Here is a 26,220-nt window from a genome sequence, read left to right as displayed (position 1 = left end):
AGAACTTCGGCAAGAACATCCTCTATTCATGGAATAGCCTCCATTTAAAAGTCCCGGGGTGTTTTTTTTTTAGCATTTGAAACCAGTTAAAAGCAGAATCGGTGCTTAGCTGCTACAGCTCCAGTTAAAAGTAGTTCCAGATTTCAGCAAGATGCTTCAGGCTCATTTTTTATCAAGTGAACTCTCTCCAGCGGGAACGCAGGCTTCGTTACATGCCATATCAGCTGCACTGCGTCATGGTTTGATGCAAAGTAGGGTGAAGTAAGCAGAAAGACTCTGCTGAGCTGCAGCGGGTGTTGGGTCAGGCCCCAGGAGCATAAGATGAAGGAAATGAAAAACGTTCGTTACCAACAGCCCAAGTGACAAAGCACTAATCTGCTTCTCCATCTTCTGCACGCCGAGCAGAGTTAGAGCTCTGTCAACATCTGTTAGCAGCTTCACTGCCATGGGTGCATCATTTCAACTTTGGCAAACGATGGTGATAGTGCATGGTGCATTAAGAGCTGTATGCAGGAACGCAATCTAAGCAAGAAAGGAGATGATGGGCTGTCTCTAGTAGGGAGCTTTGGGGCTGGAGCGCAGCTTTGATTTGTAACTGGTTTCACACAGTTTCCTCCAGTCACACACTGGCGATGCTGCACTACTAACACCGAGCAGGGTGAAGGATCACTACTAACACTGAGCAGGAATACACGATTTGGCTGAAGGATTTGTGTGAAGGATTCGGCCGAGACACGGCGGCGGGCCCGGCCATCCGCTGAGGCGAGGCAGCGGCCGCCCGCCGGGGGAACTCGGAGCCGTTCGGAGCAGCCGTGTCAGCGCGATCCGGTGACACAGCAGGTCAAGCATTTCCTGTGCGGAGCCCAGCGGCCGCGTCCGAGCCCGCGGAGACAACACGGCGGGGCTGAGCCGCGCCACCCGCCGCCCGGAAAGGTGAAGAGAAAGCGGCTGGGATGGAGGGCCGGGGGGAGGGGGCGGGACGCGGGAGGGAGGCGCGGGGCGCAGCCTGAGCTGCGGCTGAGGAGCCGTGAGGACGGAGCGGGGTTGGACGGAGCGGGGCCGAACTACGGCACGGCAGGAGCCCAGGGGGCTGCGGAGGTGAGGCGAGGAGCGAGCGGGAGCTCCGGGCCCCGCTCCGTCCCGTCAGCGGCTCCTGCCGCCACGGCCGAGCAAAGTAACGGAAACTCAGTCGGGCGGAGCGCGCACGCGCCGTGTGTCCGATTGCGGCCCGCTGTCGGGGGGCGCGCCGGGGGCTGTAGTTCTTCTCCTCGCGCCGCCCCGGGCCGCGGCGGGGTCTCGGGACTACGGCTCCCGGCGGCCCCCGCGCCGCAGCCCGGCCCGGGCTGCTGTGGTGCGTGCGGGGAGCCGCGGGGCTGCGCGGCGGGGGAGATGTGCGCGGGGCGGCTGCGGCCATCGGGGCGGAGGAGGAGCGGCAGGTGAGGGCGGGGGGCCAGGGGAGACGGGGCCGGGAGCGGCGGGAGGGACGGGAGCCGGACAGCCGGACAGCCGGGGAAGGGCGGAGGCGGACTCGGAAAGTTCCTGTCGCCGCAGGAGCGGCGCCGCCGGCACGGCCCTGCCCTGCTCTGCCCGGGGGCTGCGGGCGGCACCGGCTGCGACGGCGCCGCGTGCGGGGCCGAGGCCGCGTCGTCTCCGAGCGCCGCCGAGTACGGCTGCGTTGGCGGCCCGCAGCGGCTCCTTGCTTGGCGTTTACCGAGCGGGCAGCGCCTGTGGGTTTCCTTCCTTAGACGGGTCCGTCCCGCCCTGTAGCGGAATGGGCTCCGTGGCAGCCTTACGTGCGAGTGTGTGCCGCGGGGAAAGGCTTCCTGCGTGCAGATGCGTTGCGCCTGTAGTAGATGTAGGTAGCGTTCCAGTGAGGCGGGCGTAGCTGAGGTTTGGCTGCATGTTTGCACTAGTTGACCGGAGCGGACCCTCTGACATCGTGCAGCTTTCCCATTCCCTGTGATGTTGGTTAGGTATTGCTCGTTTTCGGTTCAACCCTTAAGGCTCGGTGTTTTCTGTCTTTGGTGTCTGTGAACGCAATTGAAGTCATCTTCGAGCAGAACTGAAGGCTTTGTTGAGACAAGTACCTCAGTGTTACAGCTGCTGCCCTTATTCTCTTCCTGTTTATGTCCTTTATGGGTACCCTACTTAGCGTGCTCCTTAGGGCAGATGTGGCCCTTTGAGGTGTCTTTGCCAACATCCTGGCAGCTTCTGGGGTGTTTGCAGAAATTACTTTGTAGAGTTGAGTTAATGGCACTGGAACTTCCTGCATTTCATGTGAAATAACTGTATCTTTTTCCCTACAGGCAGAGTACAACGCTTCAAAATGCTGGAGGTTATTTGGGTGAATCTAGACGTGACATTTGATGTGTTTGCGTCTTCAGGAATTCTGCGTTTCAGGAGCTAAAATATTTTATAACAATGAAGTTGGATACCTTCACTGATCTCCGAGTTAACCACGTCCTGTGAGTTCAGACATCTTCCGAAGAAGGAGGAGATTCATCAGACACGTGGACTTTTGTTGTTTCCTAGGGATACCCTTCTCCCTTTTTTTTTTCCCCTTTCATTCTGAAAGACTATCTGCATGAAGATGGATTTGCGTTTAGCATACAGTCTGTGGAGTTAGATGAGAGAGGACACTGTTCATGAATGACCGACGTTTATTTCCATCTGCGTTTCCAGCTTTTTTTCCTATTTTTTATTTTTAACACAAAAATGAAGGACAAATATAAAACAACAGAGCTGGTGTATTTCTCTGAGGCCTTTATGTAAGCCCCTGTTGTCTGGACCTGGTGCTAAAGGAAGAGCATTCTGCTTCTGATCAGCTGATTGTGGCTGTGCAAAGAGAGCCTTTAAACTGAAACAACTTCCAGTTTCTGGCTTGCACATAATGAAAGGGAATACGAATACGTTTTACTGGTCAGGGGTGTTTTACTGAATGAAGAAAGGGAACGTTAGATTATCCTTGTTTTAATTTCAAACCAAGAACTGACCACATTTTTCTTAGACTTTGACTACTAGGGAGATCTCGACAGTTTAAATCAAGTCAGATGTCAGCAAACGACTCTTCTCCCCCATCCTTACAGAAGTTTTCCCCACCCACATGTCATGCTGCTGCACCACAAACACCAAGTTTGTCTTCGAGTCCCCTGTCGGGGCTCTCCAGCCGCCTCTCCAATGGCAGTTTCAGCACACAGAGCCTCACCAACTCCCGGGGCTCTATGCACGGGGTCTCATTTCTTCTGCAGATTGGTCTCACGCGGGAGACTGTCACCATTGAAGCTCAGGACCTGTCCCTATCTGCTGTTAAAGACCTCGTGTGCTCTATAGTTTACCAGAAGGTATGGTATAACAGCGCCACATTCTGCTGATGGCAATGCTTGTTTTGTAACGAACTGCTAGGAATATCAGTGTGAAATGCACAGCAGATCTGATACAAAGATTCCTGGTAGTTGTTTGCAGTTGCACACAAGGAGATTTAGCTGATCCCAAGATAGAAGCTTTCAGTTTAAATGGAGTAAACCTTCCTGTTGTGTTCTTGCTTGTGAAATCCAATAAAACAAGGGTAGTAGTAAACTCCTTTTGAGGATTGGTTTTCAGAGTACGGTGAAGGTGTTTTTTGCATTCAGTGACTGTCATCAGAGTATTGGGTTTTTACTTAAGTTTGTCTTTCCTCCTGCTGCTATGAGGCATTCTTGATACAGCACAGCCAGCTGTAATCAAAGGACCAATTGTGGCTGCAGAAATGTGCTGTGAGCCTGCAGATTTACATGGTGCTACCTCTTGTTGTTGTTTTGTCCTTACTTATGGTAGGTCGCTTAGATACTACTAACCAACCTGAGAAATGCTTAGTGTTGTTTCATGCAGTTAATTATGAAATAATACCTTTTGTCCCTAAAGGAAGTTGCGCGTAGCTTATTTTGTAGGGAATTGCTTTCTCCATGTCTTTTATTGTAGTGGTTGGCATCTTTAGTTGATTAGTCTCATTAGGTGGTTGTTTTTCCATTAATAGTTTGAGAGAAACTGCATGCAAATATTGTATGAACTCTTGTTTGCATACGCTTGCATATCTTTTTCCCCATCTCACAACCTATTGCATCTTCCAAATGTTTACAAATTAGTTGGCAGGCAAGTTGATTTCATAATGATTTTATGGCTTACCACAATGTACTTCATGATGTTAGTGCCTTTCTGAACAGACAAGTTATGTGGGTCAACCTTTTTTTATCTTCTTTTCTCCCCCCCCTTCCGTACTACATGCATTAGGTGCAATTTTTGCAGCCATTTTAGGGCCTTCTTCTTTCTTTGTAACTTCTTCTTGTGTGTGCGTATATCCTGTCTCCTCTTTTGAAGAAAGATGAAAAGAAATATATTCACACTTACTTTTCCTTTCCGTTCTCTAGCTCAATTTCTTGTTATGGCTTAAGGAGCTTATTACATGCTGAGCCTAATCTACCGCAAAACTGGTAAAGATTTTGGGATCAGAGTTTGCCTTTTCCCATCTGGCTTTGTTTCAGTGCATGCTCTACAGCTGATGCTACCAGTACTCAACGAGTGCATATGTTGGATTCATCTTTCATGAGCAGTACGCAACTGGTGCACAAGTGGCAATATCCTCCCTCCACCCTCTCTCTGACAGTAATATGTCCTGCCCGTGTTTTATTCATAGATCTAGTGGCTGTTTCAAGCATATTGAATGTGTTAGTGCTAATATATAAATCTCTGATTTGTGTAAAAAGCTGTAAACTGTGTTCTTCTGCTGTGCACATGGCTGGCTGCTTTTTCCAGTTGCGGACATGAAGCTATTGGGCATGTCTTTGAAGTTCAGTGGTGTTAAAGCTTCCCTTTGCTCTGGCCTTGTGCAGATTGCTCAAACTCTTTTCTTGACCAATTCCTTGTTATCAGCTTTAGGATTTTGTAGTTCATTCTTGTGATAATTCTGCAGTTAGTCTGCTATTTACTGCTGCGCTTCTTTAATGAAAAAGGAGAAATATCTTTTATATTTGGAGTTGTTCGTAGCTTGTCTTCTTATTGGAATAGTATCTTACTCTACTAGGATTAAGTTTCCTTACTCATTTAAATCATAGCTCAGACTTGTATTTCTTTGCCTACCTTGAACAAAACTTATTTGAGGGAGCAGTTTGGTTGGAAACTGAGCACTGTGTTTCCCTAATGCATTTTCACAGTGTTTTCTGTCTTGACAGTCTCTCTGTGTCGGTGATAATCAGCTGTGCTTCCTGTTTCAGATGCTGCTGTTCTGTGCAGCTTGTTCAGTGTTTGCAAAAGGGTGCTTAAAAGTAGCATCAGCAGAACTGAAACTAAAGAAGCAGCAGACACGTATTTGCAGGAGAGGGTGATGAGCAGTGCAAAGATTTGATGTGCCTCACGGCTCTGTCAAAAATGTCCTGTATGTCAAGAGAGGAGCAAAACTGCTTTTTCGAGTTGAATTTGAGGCTTGCTATGTTAATGGTGTTGCATATTGAAATGGTTAAAAGAAATCCTCAGCATAGTCTGGGTTTAAACATGATAGGGATGCTTCAGAAGATTATTGATCCTAGTTTTGAGCCATTTTTCCTGTTCATTCCTTACATAGATTGTTGTGTATTGAAGTACCAGATGTACAGGTGTCAGGGAGAGTCTGAAGAACCAAAGCAAGAACAGATAGGAATAGAAAGTGTGTTTAAAAGCAGAGAAACGACTGTAGAAATTGTAGATGGGCAAAATGTGTCTTTGCACTGTGATAAAGTATTACAGAGACAAGTCTTAATCTTGCGTTTAAACACTGTTAGTTCTGGATATGAAGAAGCAGAACATGCTGTTTGCTAGTCTAAAACTAGAAGCTTGCATGTGGTGATGCACCGCTGTCTGCAAGCTGAGAATTATGTAAGACAGCATATGGTGTTATGAGTGCTTTATTCCAGTTTACTTATTTCTCCTAGTTAAAGTAAAAGCTATAAATGAAAAACATTTTATTGTTCTGTTATTACTTGAATAACTTTAATATTTACAAGACAAGTTTTTACTTTTGTGACTTTACTTTTGTGACTTTAAAACTTCTCTTATCTACCCCTTTTGTCGATTAACCTGTACTTCATGCTTTTCATTTTCAGTCTCATGCAGCATCCTCCTCTTTTACGTACCTATCTTCCGATGGCCTTGCTACATTTTGCTCTGAAATAGGCCATTTGCTCTCCTATCTCAGGCTGTTTGCGCAAAATTGTCATCACTCTTTTTACCATTGCCTTCTCTTTGACTTGAGTGCTGATACGCTGCCAACCTCTACAATCTGTTTCTAATCTTGCAATCTAGTTTTTCTTTTTTCCACTTCACTGCACCCACTTACAGTCAAGGGGGGGGGCACTTCTTCTGTCCTACTGATTAATAAACCTCCCTCTGTATTTTCATAACATCTTGTGGCGATACTTCCTAATTCAAAAGGAAAAAACAAAACCAAAGCCAACCCAAATTTACTTTGTCACTCTTTTCCTTATCTTTCTCTGCCTTTATATTTCTAGTTTTCCATTCATGCTCGCTACCCTTGTGTCTTGTCTTTTGTCTTTTTCCTACTGACACTCCACTAACAATGTTTGCAGCTCTGCTATCACCGAGCCATCTCTGTATGTTGTTTTTTCACTTCTATCTTAGTGGCCTCAAAATTATCCCCTTTGCTAATGTATAAGTTTGAAATGCATATTTTGCATCTATTGCTTTCATCTCAATTCCTGTTACTTCTATGTTTGCTGTCTTTGAATTGCTGGGAACAACATTTTTATTGTCCTCATTTTTGGTCACCCCAACTTGATCACTCTTTCAGTTGCATTAGTAATTGTCTATTTCATTGCATTGGATTTTTATTTCATATTCTTACAACTACCTAGATTCCTATCTTCCTTTGTGCTTCTTTGTACTTTAATCTTTTCCACTATTCTTTTCATGGATTTTTTTGGTCATCTTTCTCACTCTGTACATTCTTTGCTTACTTCAAATTTCTTCTTATCAACGCTTTCTTATTAATGTTAATTCCCTGTTTATTTTGTGCTACAATATGTCATTTTCCCTCGCCTAAATTCAGGCTTTGAATTGTTAATAGCTACTTACCCAGTGCATGATGTGTACTCTCTTATTCAGTGCTCTGAACTGTATAAGGTGTTGAGAACACATTCACAGCAAGTATAGTTGCATTCAGAAGGAGTTAAATTCTGCATGTTACATCTGTGTGTGAGTCTTTCTACTTCTGTGGTTTCATAGTTCAATTGCACTTGTGTTGTGGTCCTGGTACATTGTATTCCTTGGTTGAAAATGTGAAATAACCGAGTTGCATGTGATCCTGTTGGTATGTACGTGCTTTCTTGGTTGTTCTGCCTCTCATTTTAATTAATCACAGGTGAGATTTAATTAATCTGGGTGAGATTTCATTTTTGATAATAGATTTATGACTGAAGTCTGTGGATTCTTTGGAAAACCAGCCATTTTTCTTTGAAGATGAACTACACTTGGGGGAAGGAGACAAAAGCTGTGGAGATGTGTCCAAACATTTTGCTTTGAAAATTAGAGAAGAAAAACCTGATGTGTAACACACAGTAATGCTGTAGCCTTTTCTAACTGAGTGACAATTAACTACATGCTTGTATTATTTGTATACCAAATAATTCAGTTTTAATGGAACTGATCAAAATGGTTAGATAGATCTTCTTTAATGGCTGCTGAGGAGGGTAAAAAGTAGTGTGAAAAGACCAAAACATGTGGAATGACTATGAGATGTCTTCTGAAGGTTTGGACACTGTCGTAATAAGGGGGAACTATCTAACCCATTTGTGGCGGAGGTGTTGACTTGAAGCTTAAAATGATTTCTAAACTGTTAACAGATGTTTTACTAATAAAATACTGAGAAGTAAAAAGAAAAAATCCTATTGCAAGGATCATATTACAATTGATCCTTACCTTACTCTGAGAGTTAGAGAGATCCATTTTTAGTAATTTGGTGTACTAAAAAGGTAGTGATACTGTAACCACCTTTTTCCACCACCACCAAATTAATGTTGTAATGGTTCACAGTGCTTATTTTTGAATGGCTCTAAAATTAATCCAAACCATGCTTTGTACTCATGAGCTGCATTTGAATGTTTTTTCCCTGTTAGTCTGCCTTCTTGACTTGCCATCTGCTTTCTTGCATGAGCTAAATAAGGCAGCAGAGTAAGAGAGCCGGGGCACAAGAAGCAAACAGGCCTTCAATAAAATGTGGGGTCAGTGGGTAGAGAGAAGAAATATATGCGGGGCAGTAGAGCATCTGCAGTGTGTTAATAGGTTTCTGTGCTGGAAAACGTAGCCAAGCAGTAGTCCAAGTATGTCTGTACTGAGGCATCCGGAGGGGGAAGTATCTCATGCACCATGCCTGAAGCCTCGTTCTCTGTGTGATAATGTGATTTGGCACACGATTTTAGAGAGTGGGAGTGGATAGCTGCAAAAGCATGCGGGAGAATGGATGGGAATGATTTCAGTGAACCAAGAGACTTTCCAAGGTAATGGGTGTTTTGCACCATTAGACTTGGGGATTAACTTCCAGTGATTTGAAGCATTTGTTTTGAGTTATGATGGGTCATGAGATACTGGATCTTGAAACAATATCCGCCTACGCTTTTCCCCAGTGTGAATTTTTGGCAACTGGTCCAGAACTTCGTAAAGCAAGTCCTGGAACTTGAACTAGGAGGATTTTTCAGTTGCTGCCAAGATAGAAAGAAACCCAGTTGTGTTTTGCTCCAGCAATACTGGCGGTTGTATGTTGCATTCTTCTGGGGAAAAGGAACAGTGTAATGCGCTATCAATTGAAAACCAGACATGTTGTAACACTTACTTCAAGTATTCCTGTGGTGCCAGTCATTTTTCCCAGCATAACCCTACTAATGCACTGGTGATAACAGTGCTCGTTCATCCCCGGTACAAAGGAGCACATATATTCTTCATGCGTGTTAATATCGGTGTACCAGAGATGAACTTGGCACAGTCAGTCGCATACGTAGACTTCCCGCAAGCGATTTCCTGTAGTTAGATGCTCTTTTGGAACTGCTAGCACTGGGAACAGCCTCCCTTTTGCTTTTAGGAAACACAGTGATACTGGGATTAGCAGTTTGTCTTCTGAGTGACTGTGCAGATGGTTTGGGCTTTTAGGCAGGAAAGTAATAACTACATAATCCTGTAAAATAAAACAGGCTTTAAAACGATTCTGCTTTGAGTTTTGTCTTCAAGTTTACATTACGAGCTCTTAACGCATCAAAGGAGCTCCATAGTGTTCTTCCTTAACAGCTTCATGTAATTCAGCATAAGGACAGCTATAAAACTGTGCTGTGCTGTGCTACAGGAGAGCAAAATTTGGTAGTGTGCAACTTGAGTGTAGTTCAAGTTTGTATAAACATTCTGTTAAGAGAGATTACTTGGGGGGGGAGAAAACACCTCAACGAAAAAATCCCTGTGTTAATCAGTGAGGTTATTCTTGGCCAGCAGTCCACACACATCCTGGCTTAGGTGCCAGCGAGGAATGCTGTATTCCTGGTGGTGCTGGGGAGCGGAGCAGAGCAGGGTGCTTCAGGCCTGCCAGGAGCCCCAGAGCTTATAGCCAGGCGTGTTAGATGTGGGCTGTGGTGGCCACCTGTGCTGCTCAGGGCCGGCTGTGCAGAGGGCAGCCAGTTCGGGGCGCTCGGGCCTGTGTGCGGTCTGACAAGTGTGGTCTGAGCTCAGGCGTAAGGAAGGGAATGCTCAGGGGCTCTGTGCAGTAGGATCTGTTCTTTTCTAACAGGGGAATGCAAGGGAAGAGCAGGACTTGTTTATCAGATGTGAAAGGTGTGGTTAGGGAGGGCTGAGTCCGGCAGCCTGCAGACAGTTGTAGGCTCAGGCAGCAGTGAGGCTGCATGCTCCTGGTGGGCACAGGCACAGGGGTGCCACGCACACAGCTGTGATCCTGCACTGAGCACTCGTGTGTGCACAAGCAGTGCTAACAGCCTCATCCTGCTCCTGGCAGTTCAGAGTGTAGCTCTGGTAGTGGCATCGTATGCGTGTAAACATGCTGGGCTCACTGTCCAGCAGTGGCTTCTGGATCCCAGTTTCCCCAGTTGCTGGCACCTGAATACATAAGCTGCTGAGGCTGCAGACCCACTCTAGTTGTTGAAGCTTGGTTTCACTCACTCTGTTTTTTCTACTTGCTGGCAGTATGGATACACAGGTATTCCAGCAATTTGGCTGTACAAAATGTATAGAAACGTGTTATGAATGAAGTCTATCATGCATCTGCAGAAGTTGTATGCAGACATCTTGCAATACCTCTTAGCGCAGAACTCTATTCGTCTTGTTCAGCTCGGGATTGTAATTCTGCTGTATATCAGGATGGTGTTTGTAAATCGAGCTATTATCTTCTATGGGGTTCACTATTATGGTTGTGAAAACAGACAAGTCATTTCATCCATGTGTAGGTGTATTCTTTTTTGAGAGATGAGGGCAGTAAAACATGTAACCACAGCATCATCTGCGCTCCCAACAGCTTAAAAGGTCAATTTAGTTAATGTGGGGCTGTTGAGGATGTAGTTGCCAACTGTTCTAGCAGTCTTTAATGGATGATTTTGCTTTTTCTTTTACAATGCTTTTATTCCACAGAAATAATTTGAGTCTAAGTGTGCAATTTACATGAAACCCAGACCTTATTTACAGGTGTTACAGTGTTGCTTACAAAATTTGGAGTTAATGGTGATGGTACTTTCTAAGGAATGTAAGAGTAATTGTGTTTTTAATGATTACGCTTGCTGTCACAAAGAGGATTTGAGTATCCATCTGTAGCTTATGCAAGACATGCTTTTTTGTATGTGATTGCTATGTCTAGATAATGGAGTGGAATACCCTACACCCAGCGTGTAGGGATGCTCGGTCAGCTGCATGATTGATTTATTGACTTGAGGAATGAGAAAAAGAGATGTATCTCTATCAGAAGGAAGAGTCTTAAATCTGTGAAATATCATAGATGATCCATAAAGTGTGTGGTTTGTAGGTGAGTTTGTGAACTGAGAACAAAGAGGCAATAGTTCAGACCACCTCTGTCTCCTGGCAGTTGAAGTTAACTACCAGTGTCAATAAGAAATATCACATTGATCTGCAGGCAGATGGCTTCTTTTTGTGCTTTCTCTCCCTCTTGTTGGAGTTGTTAGTCAGCAACGTGATGCAGTTGGTATGCTATAGTTAGAAGCCGTATTGAGGAATAAAATTGAATGCAGCATGGATGTGGTAACTTTCTGTTATTGATGCTAATATTAATGTGATACATGGCTAAACAGTATGCATGAGATCAAGCTGTAATACCTCATAGCATATATTCAAATCCTGTAAATATAACATATTTCCTTAGTAGTTGAGCACAGAAGGCTTTGTAGCTTTACAGAAGGGCCAGATTTACAAATGCATATTTCTGTTAGTGGGACTGGAGGAAAATCTGCTGTGATTTGGTAAAAGGGACCATCACGGTCAGGCTGTAGTTGGACAGCAAGCAACCCCTTTACCTGCTTGTAAGGAACGTAAAATAGCCCCTCAAGGACTCTGCATCCCACAGAAGCCTATTGTGAATGTCTGTAAACGTACAGGACGCGCACACCAAAACAGAGAGGGCCACTTTAATATTTTGGATGAAACTGCTGCCGGAAAGAGGAAATTATTTTCTCTCTGAGTGGGAAGGGAGTGTGAAAACAATGGGCAGGACGGATACCTTCATTATGTGTTTGATTTGGTAGAAACAAGTCTTTGGCTACTTTAGCTAAGGACAATTGATATACCACAGGCTTCATGCAGTTTAGAACCTGTTACTGGCTATGCAGGTTCTAAATTACCAAACTGTAGTCTGTTTGCTACCTAATCAACCGAAAGTCTGTTGCATGCTATTCTATGCTTTTTTTTCATGCTTCCTGTCATCTGTCAAGCACTTGCATGTGTTTATTCATGCCTTGAGCTTGATTGAGTTCTGCATTAAATAAAAGGGCCAAAGAAGCTGATTGATTGATACTTGTTGCTCTCCAGGGTCTACTCCTGACCTTTTTCTCTGTGAACTGTCTATTAACTTTTAAGCTGTTTCTTTTAATAAGTTAATAACATTCACCAATATTTTAGACAGTGGAGCAAATACAAAATAAGAAGACTGTTTTCAGTGAAATGTCATGAAAATGGAGTGTGCTGTGTACTGTATAGAGTCATAGAATGGTTGGGGTTGGAAGAGACCTTTAAGGTTGTCTCGTTTTAACCCTCCTGCTGTAGGTAAGGACATCTCCTGCTAGACCAGGTTGCTCAGAGCCTCATCCAGCCTGGCCTTGAACACCTCCAGAGTGGGACCATCCGTATCTGTTTCCTGTATGAATTTGGAGTATTACCCTTTGTCACTGGGATGAATTGAGTTCCTTCGTCTGCAGATCTAAACTGTTGTGGAATGGCAGCGTGGAGCCTTTTTTGCTTGCCTCTCTAAGAAAATGTGTCAGGCGCTCCTGGGGTGTCTGGAGCAGACTGCTTGGCTGCTCTGAGTGTCTGCAAAGTGAGGCTTGCAGATGGTGATAAGCGGAGTTAAAGATCTGCGTTGGTTTTCAGGTTGGCCAGACTGATTACGCATGTCAGAGATTAAAAACCCAAAGAAAAACCCCAAACGCTCCATTTCCTCAAAAAACAAGTCAAGAAGATCAGGTTTTTTTTGTTTTGTTTTTTGGGTTTTTTTTCCCTCCCCCCTATAGGACACTTAAAACACCGAAGTTCTGTAGCTATTATCAAAAAAGAAAAAAAAAAAGTTCAGTTTGTGAATAGGATTAGCAAAAACCATGTGTTAATTTGGAGTTTACTTTCTGTTACAGTTCCCAGAGTGTGGTTTCTTTGGCATGTATGACAAAATTCTCCTCTTCCGGCATGACCTGAACTCTGATAATATTTTGCAACGGATTACATCAGCAGACGAGATACATGAGGGTGATCTTGTGGAGGTGGTTCTCTCTGGTAGGTATCATTCTAACAGTGAAGCAGCACTTTATTCAATTCCTTAAAAGAACATGGGCCCTTATGGGTTATTAGTATCATGCTTGCCTTGAACTTTTGATTAAGCAGTTTCACACGGGGTCAGTGTTTCTGGGGTAGAGTTTTCCAAGAAAATCTGAGTGGAACTGATGCATCAGTACAAAGTTTTTTTTGTTGTTTCATTGTCATGTTTTAATCTTCGAGTTCATTAATTACTGAAGGTGAAATGCAGGTAGTATTCAGGATTTGCTTTTCCAGCAGCATTGCTTGGTTTTCTTTTGCTTAGATCTGACAGTTTTTTCAGTCTACAGCTTTTGCATTGATGGTTTGTATTGCTAAAAGCTTCATATAAATGCAGTTGCTGAATGATAGCCGTAAGAACACAGTCTTAAGAGTTATTGCAGTGTTTGAAAAGGGTTTCTTTGAAATAATGAAGTCTGTAGTAGTGGTGGTGTTGACGTGTGGTACTCTTCAATAACATCAAAACATACCCTGACTAACCTGGATTGTATGTGTTTCAGAAGTACTCTGTTGAAGTCAACTAAGAAGTCAGCTGCTACTTGCTAGTTGAATTGCAAATAGAGGCTGTTCTTAAGCAGTTCTTCAGGGCTTTGAGGAGTGAGTGCCAGATTGAGGCTGCATTCTAGAAAGACAGAAGTCTTGTCTGTCTTGGGATTAGATTTATTACTTGGGTCGATAAAGTATGATTTTCAGAGTCATAAGGCTGAGTTTCTTGGCTGCAATTTAGGACCCACTGTTCTAGGCAAGTTTGGGATATTCAGTGATTGATCATCTTGGTTTGAGCTTTTCATTGCTTCTGGTTAATGGCACATTGGGGAAACTTTTCTGCGTCTCTTCGTGACAATCTCTGACAGTTTCCTTATAAATAGAGACAGACCACGAGAAACTGAGGAATTTTGAAGACAAATCTCTTTCAATAGGATTTTTAAAACTGAGACATGGGAATCTGAGTATTAAGTGTTATTATATATTGTAATCAAAGAATAATAGCCATTAGGGAAACATAATGTTGCCATAAATTCATTTTTTTTACATTCCAGAGAAAGAGGACAAAAACTCATTTTAAATATATTAGTGCTGGTTTAAGAAACAGAAGGGGGTCTAAGTGGAGTGTCCAGTGTTCCATTGAAACTCTATCTGTAGTTCTGTTTGGACAAGTTCAATCTAAGAACTTTTTACTGTGAAAGCCCTGTAGAAGATAAAAGTCCAACCTGTCCTTGGATTGAAAATTTTGTAAATTACTGAACAGATTGAAAATGAAGTTTTTAACAGTTATTTACCTCTAAGCAGGTTTTAATAAAGCTTATACATATATACATATATACAAGCTTTATTAAAATATATATATATTTATTCCTTCTTAACTTAGTGAGGGAAGTTTCCCTTTCAACATGAAATGGAAAAACAACCCCAACCAACCCTGAAAATTGTGTATTTTATCCCAGCTCAGACTGTTGATTAGTTTTGGCTGTCAGCCTACAAACTCTGATGGAATTTTTTCCTTAATAAACAAGCTTTCTGAAAATAGTTTTCCACACAACATGTGTATTTAAATATTACACAGCATAATACCAATATGTAAACAGCTCATTAGTGTTCTTTGAATCTGCCATTTTATAAGAAGAGTATGTGGAAATGATGTATTGTTGATTGTATGACAAGAACCATAACTTTCTGCCATTTTTTAAAAGCTTTGGCTACAGTTGAAGATTTCCAGATTCGTCCTCATGCACTTTATGTGCATTCCTACAAGGCTCCTACTTTTTGTGACTACTGCGGAGAGATGCTGTGGGGTTTGGTACGACAAGGACTGAAATGTGAAGGCAAGTCTGGGATTTTTTTGTTGTCGTACTTTTGTTGTGGGTATTTGTATCAGATATGGAAGAGGAAAATGCATCTTGTTCAGTATGGAAATGCATAGTATTTAGTAGTGTTGGAAGTCCGCATCTGGAAGCCTGAATTCTGATCCTGACTTTAATGCAAATTGTGTGTGACCTTGGGCAAACAGTTTAATAACTGTACTTGTTTCTCACTTTGAATAAATATCTAGCTGACAAATGCGTTCCTTGCACAAGGAACACATTCTTTGGAGAGACTCCTGAAGGGAAATCCCATTGCTTATGGCTTTCATCCAGCTGGCTGCAGAACATTCTGTAGCCTGCTGACAGGTACCAACCCTGCTCCTTGGCTCCTGTTCTCCAGAGCAAAGTAGCGATGAAAGCTTCCTGGTGAGAGGAGAAGAGAGAAGGGAGATCATCTGCTTCAGTCTTATACCTTGTTTCTAGAGATGCACTTACTGGAAATCAATAAATAAAGCCAGCAGTGCAAAAAAATAATAATAAAAAAAAGCTGTTTCTGTGAATCACATCAAGAACACTAAAATAAGGGAGTTTAACAGAACAGACTGTTTCTTTACCATTTGTTTGGATCCCATTTTTCAACTACTTCATCAGAATACAGATACTATTTTTGTTATTTATTTATTTATTTATTTTGTCTGAAAAATCATTTATTTCAGGTTGTGGATTAAACTACCATAAGCGGTGTGCCTTCAAGATTCCAAATAACTGTAGTGGAGTGAGAAAAAGGCGTCTGTCCAATGTGTCTTTACCAGGAGCAGGGCTTTCAGTTCCAAGACCAGCACAAGCTGAACACACATCCTCTGCTTCTGAAGAGGTATGTAATGTGAAAGGGGAAACAATTCCTGGTTTTAAAACTTTTAATCTCTGGGGAAGTAGCTGGTGTTATATGTGGTTAAAAGAGAGTATGGGAGAGCTGAACTTAACCACTGTGATTGGTTTTAGTTCATTTTTAAATCTCTGTTGAGACCTAGACTGAGACATTTACAGATAACTATTGTGAGAAATGGAAGGAAATGATAAGCTATGTGTTACTTTGTTTTTATTCTGTCACTACTGGTTATGTGAGCTATGAGAACCTTGAATTTGGGAATGATAAAATACATTGCTGCCTTTGTAATACACATTTATTCTGCAATTACTGTATCAGTATAGAGTAGTTGTTTGGCGAAATCAGAACAAATTGTAAGCTTTTATCTGGGGAGAAGCGAGAATGTTCCTGGTATGCTGTTAAACTTCCTGCAGAAAAAAGTCTTAAGAAACCAAGGAGAGTAAAGGGGATTAAGAGTATACAGTAAAACCGTCACCCATAATTGTTATTTGTTATGATGGGAATTACAATTGCTGAGAGTTAATTGGATATGCTCATGAGATTGGGCAGACTGTTATTAGATGCACTTGTTTCATTGCCACTTTCACTAAAGGGTAAAAGGAGTCTTTCCCACTTACCTAAATTGCGTCATGGTGATCAGGTGAAGTCCTTGGTGACTGGTGAAAAAGCAGTATAGCACCCATTTTAAAGAAGAGTAAAAAAAGATGACCCAGGGAACTACTAACCTATTAGCTCCCTTCTCAGTGCTGGGGAAGGTCATGGAGCAGATTCTCCTGGAAGCTTTGCTAAGGCATGTGAAGAGTGGAAGGTGATAGGGATGCTTGGTTTCCAAGGGCAGGCCCTGTCTAACCAACCTTGTTGCTTTTTATAATGGTGTGACTGCATCAGTGGGCAAGGGGAGAGCTACTGATGCCATCTATCTGGACTTCAGTAAGGTCTTTGACACAGTCCCACATAACATCCTTCTCTCCAAATTGGAAAGATATGGATTTGATGAGTGGACTGATCAGTGGATGAGATACTCATTGTAAGACTGTACCCAGAGAGTGGTGATCAATGGCTGAATGTCTGGTTGGAGATCAGTGACAAGTGGTGTTTCTCAGGGGTCAGTACTAGGACTGAAATCTCTTGATGCAAGTCCTATGTGTATACCTTCTTTATTCTAGCGTTGCTGCCCAGAACCTAGTAAAAGGATTCCCTCCTGGAGTGGCCGTCCTATCTGGATGGAGAAGATGGTGCTTTGCAGAGTGAAGGTTCCCCACACCTTTGCTGTTCATTCTTATACTCGTCCCACCATATGTCAGTATTGCAAACGGCTGCTCAAGGGCCTTTTTCGACAAGGAATGCAATGTAAAGGTACGTGCTTATTTTTTTGCTACAGGTATGAATTAGAGCAGTATAATATTTGATTAAAATGCACTCTTGGGAAAGGATTGTGGCACCCCTCTTTTCAGTGTGGTAATATTATATATTTTTATGAAAACCGAGATCTAATCACATGTGGAGTGGGAGCACCATAATTCAATGATAATTCTAAGCTATTAATAAAAGCAGGAAATCCTCCCCTTTGTTAAATGTCTGTCTTCTACACTCATCACTAAAGACTTCATTATTTTTTGTTACATTATTTTAATACAGTATAGTGACTATTATCTTTTGGAAAAAAAATACGAAGATGTGTACCTTTCCTGAACTAGATTAGGCTCCATCAGTTGGTTTTTATTCAACATATGTTCACCTGCGTGGCATAAGCTCTCAGATTCCTTCCTGCCTATCCCAGGACATAACTATGACATTGTGTTTTTCTTCTGGCTCTTCATTACTGGATCGTACAGATCTATTAGCTTTGTTGCAGGGAAGAAAACTGTAGTGGAGAATCCTAAAAGTTAATATGGTAAGGATTTTTCATTTCTCTCACACAAGTTTGTCAAATGTGAATGCCAAAGATAACACGTTGGAAGAGGTCACTTAGAGCACACAGTAGAAGAGAAATAGGTATATTAAGAGAGGTTTATTTAAGCAGTGTGGTGCTATATGTGTATCAGCAATTGATATCAAACAATCAACACATTTTCATACTGCTTTTTTATGTTTTTTTTTTACTGTTTCCCACTGGCTTTTTTTGCTCACATTCCCAAAGGTTGGGGTCTTTCAGAAGTTTCATGTTCCTGAGTATCTCAGAGCCTTGGAGTTCTTATTTCCTCCAGGCTTGATTTTGAACTCTGAGTTGATCTTTGGGACTAATGCTATAACTATGTTAATAAATGAAATCAACTAGGATAAAATGGCCAGTACTCTCACACACATTTTTTTAGCCTCTCAGCCCTGAGTGGCTGTATGCAAACTACTTCTTGGGAACAACGTCGTGGAATGCTCTAATTTATGAACTAGACCTGGGAATTGTTTGAGATTGTGTTTTTATGGGCGTTATGAATGAGTCCATCCAAACGAATTAGTCTTTTTAATAGTTCCCTGGTAGGATCTGAACCATCTTGTTTGTTCCAGCCCCCTTCAGGCTAGTGAAGTAACCATATTCTATAATACAGATTGAAAACAGTGCTTATAGAAAGAACGGTTAGGTGGTTTTCTTGAATGCTTCCTCTTAGGCACTTGGAAATTAAACAAGATTGTAGCTGGCCTCGGGGTTTGGCTGCTCAGCTACTTAAAGTGGGTTAGACAATAATTTCTTTGTGTATAAGAGGAAAGCACAGAGCTTCTGATTAGCAAGTCAGATACAGATCCCGTATTTTGTAATTTGATTACTGTGATTTATAACAGATGCCACATCCCAGGGAGTCCTCAAGACCAGGTTGGATGGAACTTTGAGCAGGCTGATCTAGTGAGAGATGTCTCTGCTTGTGTTGGGTGCGGTGGTAGAACTGTACAGTCTTTAAAGTTCCTTCTAACCTAAACTGTTCCATGATTCTGTGATAGCAGAAAGGGACTAAATTGTCAGCTTCAAAAAGTGAGGACAGTAGGGAGTTTAAACTTTGTGATGCAGATATGTGGTTGGAAATTATGGTGATGCTGCTAAAAAAGGAAATTCCTGTAATGCTATTAATATGTGCTGGACTGTTGAGTATCAGATACTGCCTACTCAAATGCAGAAATGGCACACATCCAAGTTAATGTTCTATCTCCACATTGGGTTTTATGTATCTTACTCTATCAGCTTGATGTCCAAGGAAATTAGGGCAGGCGAAAATGGAGCTTCACTGTTGTCTGGCTAAATCTATGATCTGAATGAAAGGGGGAGCTGAACTTTGAGATTTACTGCAAAGTGTTATTGCTCCGTGATTTAGGATTGTGATCCTAGTGCAGTGGTGGCTGCAAATCTTAGGCAGCAGCTGGGGAAAAATGATAGAGATGACACATTTAAAACAAGTAGCAATGGAAAAAAAGGGTGTGGATCAGATTAGAGGACGGGAAAAAATTACATCATAATGGAAAAAATAACTAGAAAGAAAGCTAGAGATTAGAAAACTTTTGTCCTGTAAGGGAAAGTGCTGACATAGTAAACTGGTTTGGCAGATCATCATAAGATATTGGGACAAGATTGTCCATTTCCTTCTGGAGGTGATCTCATCAGTACTGTCTTCTGTTATGTGCAAATGTACGCATCTGGTCTGAAGCCTGTGATGGAAGTTGTGATTAAACATGTCTACTTGAGTAGGAGTAAAATTCTGGTATCATGGTCTTGTTTGTTTTTGTTTTAGATTGCAGATTCAATTGTCACAAACGCTGTGCATCTAAAGTACCTAAAGATTGTCTTGGAGAAGTGGTTTTCAATGGAGGTAAGATGAGAAACATGCTTTCAAATACTGTCAAGTCTTTGGAGGCTTAAAAAGATTCTTTGACTATTTTACATGTTTTTATTTTACCTTTCCAGTTTCTTCACTTGAGACTGCTGAGAATTAAGATTTCACTGAGATTTTGGTGACTTCAGTTTTAATTCATTAGCATTCATTAGCATAGGCAAGTGTAGTGTGGTACAGGAGAGGCATGAGCATTCAGGAGAGAGTCTAGCTAAGGACTGTGAAGTTGATGAGGGTATTGGAGCATCTCTGTGAAGAAAGGCTGAGATTGCTGGGATTGCTTGAGCAGGGATACCTGGAACAGGCTGCCTAAGATAGAGTTCAGATATCCTTTTGAGTATCTCCAGGGTTGGAGACTGCCAAACCTCTCTGGGGCAGCCTGTGCCAGTGCTCAGACACCCTCACCGTTAAAAAGTGTTCCATGATATTCAGGCAGAGCCTCATGTGTTCTGTTTTGTGCCCATTGTTTCTAGTCATGTCACTGGTTACCACTGAAAAGAGGCTGGCTCTGTGTTGATTCCTATCCATTGATGAGATCCTCCTCAGGCTTCTCTTCTCCTGGTTGAACAGTCCTAGTTCTCTCAGGCTTTCCTCACAGGAGAGATGCTCCAGTCTCTTTGTCATTATCAGGAGCTATGAGATATAGTTTAGTGGTTTGCTGTAGCTACAGTAATGGGAGGACGGTTGGACTAGATGATCTTCTAGGTCCTTTCCAACCTTGTGATTTTGTGATTTTATGATCATTTCAGTGGTGCTTTGAAGGTGAAAAGGAGATAATGTTCCCTCTTGGCCCTATTGACGCCATACCTGAAGTAGTGTCTCCATATGGGCTCACCAGCAAAAGAGGGATGTGGACATACTGGAGAGAGGCCAGCAAACCAGGAAATAGCTTTTTTCCTTTACATTTTTATTTCAGAAGGAGTAATATTGATGTACTGATCACTTGTGGAGCAGAACTGCTTAGTGAAATGCAAATTTAGACCTTGAGATTTTCACTATGAGTCTTTCAGTACCAGTGTACAAGTGTTGTTTTGGTTGTGTCTCCTTTGGTATTTAACAAAAACATACTGATAATGTTGATTAGCACACTCTGAATCATTTAGCAATGTCTTGATGATTTTTTTTATGTTCTGGTTGCACCGTGATGTTTACTTGCATAAATGTGAACTAGGAAACAATGTTTTGCCTTTTTTAATTGTTCTCTAAAGTAATATCTGCATCCTGTGTTGCTCCCAGAACCTGCTAGCCCAGGCCAGGATTTGGACCTGCCAATGGAGGTTGATAGCAGTGAAATGAATAGTGATTGTAGTCGGGGTCTGGATGATACTGAGGAGTCTTCAACTCCAGAGGATAAAATCTTCTTTATGGATCCATCTGACCTTGATACAGACAAGGATGAAGAAGCTGTCAAAACCATCAGGTAAGTCATAATGTGAATTTTTGTGCTCTGGATGTACCTTCCACAATATTCTAAAGGAAATTTTCAATTAAAGCGTTTCTGAGTTGCCCAGCTTTAAATTGTGTGGTAAAGTAAGTAAATTAAAATCATGTGTTACATTCTAATTGGGAAGGTGCTGTGCTTATGAATGTTATCAAATAAATAAAATGAAATTATCAAACCATGGTTAAACGTATGGCTTAAGGCAAAGATGTGAGAAAGATTTTTGTGACTTCAGCCTAATTTAATTCCTAGTGTACAAGTGCTGATCTATAAATAATTACTCTAGAGACACTCTAATACTTATATTTTAGTTTATTCTAGGCAGCTGATTGCTTTAACTAGGATGTGATTCTCACATTTAACTGATGGGATATCTCTTTCATCAGAATATATGCTCCATAGAAGCACAAAATGGCTAGAGTTGGAAGAGATGTGTAAACATCATCTAGTCCCCGCCCTTTGCTCTGTTGGGGAGACATCTTTCACAGTATCAGGTTGCTCAAGCCCTGCCCAACCTGGCTTTGAACACTTCCAGTGATAGTTCCTTTAATCAAATTTAGCCTTTTTAATTTTTGTATTATCATAGAATCATAGAGCAGACCAGGTTGGAAGGGACCCCAAAGGATCCAGTGTTTGTAGGAAAAGGGAACCTAGATGTGATTATCTTCAATTGCATCTTGAAAGCCTCCACCATGTCCCTGGGGAAATTCTTATTCTGAATAGCGTCATCCTGATTTTCTTAGTATTATTCTTAAAAATAGAAGAGCAATTGTAATAGGTCAAACAAAGGTAATTTTAGCCCAGTGTCTCATGGCAAATATGTAAGGAAGAGTATGAGAACAGGAGGAGCATATAGTTCAGGAAGAGTAACTTCCAATGATTTATAGCTCAAGGACTTCTTAAGTTGGAAGTAGCATCATTCTGTGTTCCACTTCTAGGTCGATTTTTTTTCTTTTATTTCTAATTGCATCTGAAGCAATTCTCTTCTGGCATGTGCAATGTCTTGTGTCAGCAACTTCTGCAGAGTGACTGCATTGTGCTGAAGCATCTTTAAGTTTTGATTTGAAATTCTCATGATTTCATGTGATTACAAATTTTTCTGCTAGCACCATGTGTAGGATGTGTTGTATCAAGCAGGTAATGTGGTGGCTCACTCCACATTGAACAGGACTGAAAGCTGTATGTTAAACTAATGACTGTCAAAATGCTAGATGATCAAATCTTTCTCTGCAAGGAAGTTAATACATTGATTTGAATTTTCAGGTATCATTTGAATTAACACTCTTTTGTTTTCATAAATTGAAAGCGTGCTGTATTAGTGTAATATTATGAAATAATGAAGTTGACTTAGGCAAGAGAAAATAGTAACAATGCTGATGTTAATTACTTTTATGCTGGACTAAGATTCAAGCAGTAAATTGTTTTGAAAAAATGATTTATGTAGATTTCTCATTTCAGTGCATTTCCTTTGCCTTTCTGTGATGTAATACAAGTACTGCAGTACTGGCATTAAAAGAGCTAGTGGGAGATCAAATTTCTTATTATCTATCTGTGAAATAAGCTGTATGAAAAGAGTAAGTGCCTGTTCTTGAAAATTGTGGGCTAGATGTACAGTACCATTATCATTGTAGTACTCTTGTATTTTAGCTTAAATATTAACTTTTTAATCTTTTTTAGCCCCTCAACAAGCAATAATATTCCTCTCATGAGGGTTGTGCAGTCCATCAAGCATACAAAGAGGAAGAGCAGTACGATGGTGAAGGAAGGATGGATGGTCCACTATACTAGTAGAGACAATCTGGTCAGTGACTTTGGTTTCTTCCTACATTAACTTAAATTATTTCTCTAAGCCACTGTATATTATTTCCCATATCTAGATATTCTGATTTACAATATCATCTGGAATAACTTAGTACTGTTTGCTAAGAGGAAGTGTGATGCAGTGGAAAAATCTTCCAGGTGGCAATCCGACAGCATTTTTTAATTTAGAAAAAGTAGCATCTCTAATCAGTCTCATATGAATAGCACGTTCAAGATTTCAGCTCTCCCAAGATAAACACTGGACTTACCTTCTTTCTGTTTGGAGGTTTTCTTCGCCTACCTGAAAATATTAATTCTGTTATGAAATGACGACTAGTGAAACAATTCCAATGATAGAGATATTTTAGTAAGTTTGGTGCATAGATATGGAAGCCTGTTATTCCTCTAGCAGTTTGTTCTATCTCGTAGTAAACACTGTTGAGCACTATTCCCCCTTCCAAAACCACTATTTATCTTCATGTTAGTAGAATAAAGATCTGTGGCTTGGTTGTATTAGCTTGGGTTTGCAAGCATTTTACACAAAGCTGACACTGTTTGTTTGCATTGCTTCTAGTAAGGATCTCTCAGTTTATTGAACCTTCTAAGGAACTTGCCTTATGTGGTTTTATTTTGTATTTGTCTTGTGAAAAGATAAGAATAACTGGATTCCTGAGAATTACCTAATGCAAGAAAGTGAATTGACTTTTCTTGATAGATGAAAGGAAAGTATGAAGTTGAAAAGTTCCCAGAGCTCATGCAGCCCAGTTTGTTGCATTGAGACTGCGAATGGCAGCATAAATATTCTTGCGTTCCTTGTCTCTGTGAAGGGGTCTGTCAGAAGAGGGACTTCGGGAATTTAGTTTTAGTTTATAAATTTGGGAATTTAGTTTATTTCAGTTATGTTGAAATCATAGTTAGCTCAAGGTACCTCCTGTATTTTCACTTTCTGTGTTTGTCAGCTAAACAATTTCAAGCAGTCTTTAAAGTACAGTTTTGTATTAACTAATTATACTTATCACAAATCGAAGTAAATATCTAACATTACAGGTGTGATTTCAGTCTAGGCTCCTTAACAGGCACAATTATCATCTACTTGCTGTGAAAAAATTAAAGGCAGATAATAGCTAGAAGATGAGTAGTTCTAAGCAGTGCTCAGGGCAGACCTGCTGCTTGGCTCTACTTTATCTTTCAGCACAACGGTACATTTTTCCATGGATTTTTTTTTTTAAGTTTTATTTTTAGCTTAATTTTTCCTCTTTTCCCCAAGATAGATTGTCTACTTGACCCTCATCATCTGCCTGTTTCTTTTTTTGCCACTGTGCTCTTCAACCACCTAGCATCACAGACTTGGAGGGGTTGGAAGAGACTTCTAGAGATCATTGTGTACAATCTCCAGAATTTTCTGTTTACAAAAGAATGGAGAACTTGTTAGGCTCGCTCAGTTCTTAAACCAACGATGTGTTGGTGTGAGGGCGCAGAAGGAGAAACTGTGGCTCTCACATTTGTAGCCAAGTGAAAATAATTCAGATGTTGTGAGCATGTGCACCCAGAGTGAAACTTGTGTAGGTAGTGGTTTCCTGTAGGCGATGATAACTGTTATCACCACTGTCACTGTAAGGTCAGGGATGGTTTTCTTCTGGTTTGTGCAAATACTTCTATGAGCTTATTCTTGAATTAAAAAAAAAAAAAGGCAAGCAAATAACTGTGTTCCCAAAATGTGTTTTTCATGTATCCAGTCTAAGATGGAACTATAGAGTAACATCATTTGATAATCTTTGTTAATTTAAACAATTTCCCATGTAAGTAATTGGATGCTATAAGTACTCCTAATAATTTATGTTTTTGTGTTGTGTATTTTGTAGAGAAAAAGACATTACTGGAGACTGGACAGCAAATGCCTCACGCTATTTCAAAATGAATCTGGAACAAAATATTACAAGGTAATTCACTATGAATAATAGTTGTGTCACATTTGATTTACTTAAGGGTTTTTATGTGCTTGAAATTACTGCTTCCGAGTAGCATAATAAATATTGTGTTAATTGCCCATCTTTTTAAGTGAAAATTGTGACAAACTAACATTTAGGCAAAGCTTTTAAGTGAAAAAGACCAAGACTTGTACTCAGAAGCTGCTCACATCTCCCATTTTAATCTCCTTTAGAGTGCCTTTCCTTATGCTTTATGTGTCCTTACTCTCTTGAATTGGCTCATGTATTATTGCTTTTTGTTGTTTTTTTTTTTAACCTTTACTAGAGAATGTGACTGGCTGCTAGTCTAGATGCAGGCTAGGATTTTTGCTCTATGGAAGTAGCAACTGAAAGTTGCTATTTATTTCCTTGTTCCCAACTGTACAACTGAAAGTTGTGAGCAAGTTTTAAGAGGAAAATTTACTGTGCAGCCTGGCATTATATGAAAGAAGCTTGGCAATAAGTATATTATGCTGCAAATATAATAGTGTGTTCAGTGGTAGAATATTCACAAAATGTCTTCAAATGTATAAACAAGATTTTTCCCTTTCTTGTCTTTCACCTTTAGGTGGGGGTCCAAATCTTGCAGTTTCTTCCTTTATAACATCTCTAAGATCAAGCCTTTTCTCTGTATACCCACCTACACTTGCCCAGATCCTTTTCATCCCTATCTTGACCAATGCAGTTTCTTCTTCTCAGACCTCCCTGATACTTGTACATTGCCCTGTGCATACAAAACACAGCTGGTAAAATATGTTCCTTGCTTGTTATTCCATCCTGTCACTGCTTTTAGTCCTTTGACTTGCCCCTTTGCCCCTCCTTTTTTTACTGCTTCAATCTTGGATCGTTTATCTTTGCTATTAGAAACATTCACAGTTATCTCTACATCTGTTTGCTTTTCAACTTATTCAGCTACAGCCTGCTAACCTCATAATGCCAGCCCAGTGTTCACCTGCTTGTTCACTAATCTTGCAAGTGATGTGCACCTGTAAGCCCTTCCATATACGTGGAATGTCCTCCTCCAACTAGCTTGAATTTGCAGCTTTTCCTTCCTTCAGATCAGTTCCCTAATACTGCTTTGTAGCATGTTCTTAAACTGACAAGGTAGAGAAATTGATAGAAATTGTTTATATCTGCACAGAAGAAAAAATAATCTTTTCTAGAGTTGATTCAGAAATGTGAAGTAATACTTTTTGGCTAGCTTATACAACCACATCCTCTTCCTAATGTGTCGCTCTTTTTCCCTATCGTGTTCTTCTCTAGCTAAGCTGTACAACCTATGGGTGCTGTGGGAAATGTTCATTCTGTAGTTGTGCATCACATGTATGCTGGATGATGGGCTGTCTCATGCTGAACATGAACGCAGTTTGTGTAGAGATTAGTGGTTACATAGAGGGAAATGTGGTGGGGCTCCCTAGGTATCTGTAGAGGAATTTGGAGAGCTGTGGGTGGGTAACGATTTGTCCAC

General features: G+C 41.1%; 1 protein-coding gene across 3 annotated transcripts in view; it reads left to right on the top strand.

The window, feature by feature from the left end:
- Positions 1–824: 824 nt before the first annotated feature.
- The window catches only part of PRKD3 (protein kinase D3), a 37,671-nt gene continuing 12,275 nt past the window's right edge, over positions 825–26,220 (top strand). Inside the window, exons 1-10 of one of the 3 annotated variants that reach the window (XM_015857601.1) lie at positions 825–933; positions 2,307–3,341; positions 12,861–12,999; positions 14,730–14,861; positions 15,557–15,714; positions 16,896–17,085; positions 19,446–19,523; positions 20,781–20,964; positions 22,663–22,786; positions 24,648–24,725. In XM_015857601.1, coding sequence (XP_015713087.1) covers positions 3,051–3,341; positions 12,861–12,999; positions 14,730–14,861; positions 15,557–15,714; positions 16,896–17,085; positions 19,446–19,523; positions 20,781–20,964; positions 22,663–22,786; positions 24,648–24,725 — 1,374 coding nt within the window. In that variant the 5' untranslated portion in view covers positions 825–933; positions 2,307–3,050. Of the gene's footprint in view, positions 934–1,077; positions 1,099–1,313; positions 1,437–2,306; positions 3,342–12,860; positions 13,000–14,729; positions 14,862–15,556; positions 15,715–16,895; positions 17,086–19,445; positions 19,524–20,780; positions 20,965–22,662; positions 22,787–24,647; positions 24,726–26,220 lie in introns of those variants that run through there. The other 2 variants (XM_015857602.2, XM_015857600.2) reach the window with 2 other exon arrangements.

The sequence above is a fragment of the Coturnix japonica genome, chromosome 3 (assembly GCF_001577835.2).
Source record: "Coturnix japonica isolate 7356 chromosome 3, Coturnix japonica 2.1, whole genome shotgun sequence".
NCBI classification, from domain to species: domain Eukaryota; kingdom Metazoa; phylum Chordata; class Aves; order Galliformes; family Phasianidae; genus Coturnix; species Coturnix japonica.
The sequence above is the reverse complement of the archived record's forward strand: the minus strand, read 5'-3'. Positions and strand labels throughout refer to the sequence as shown.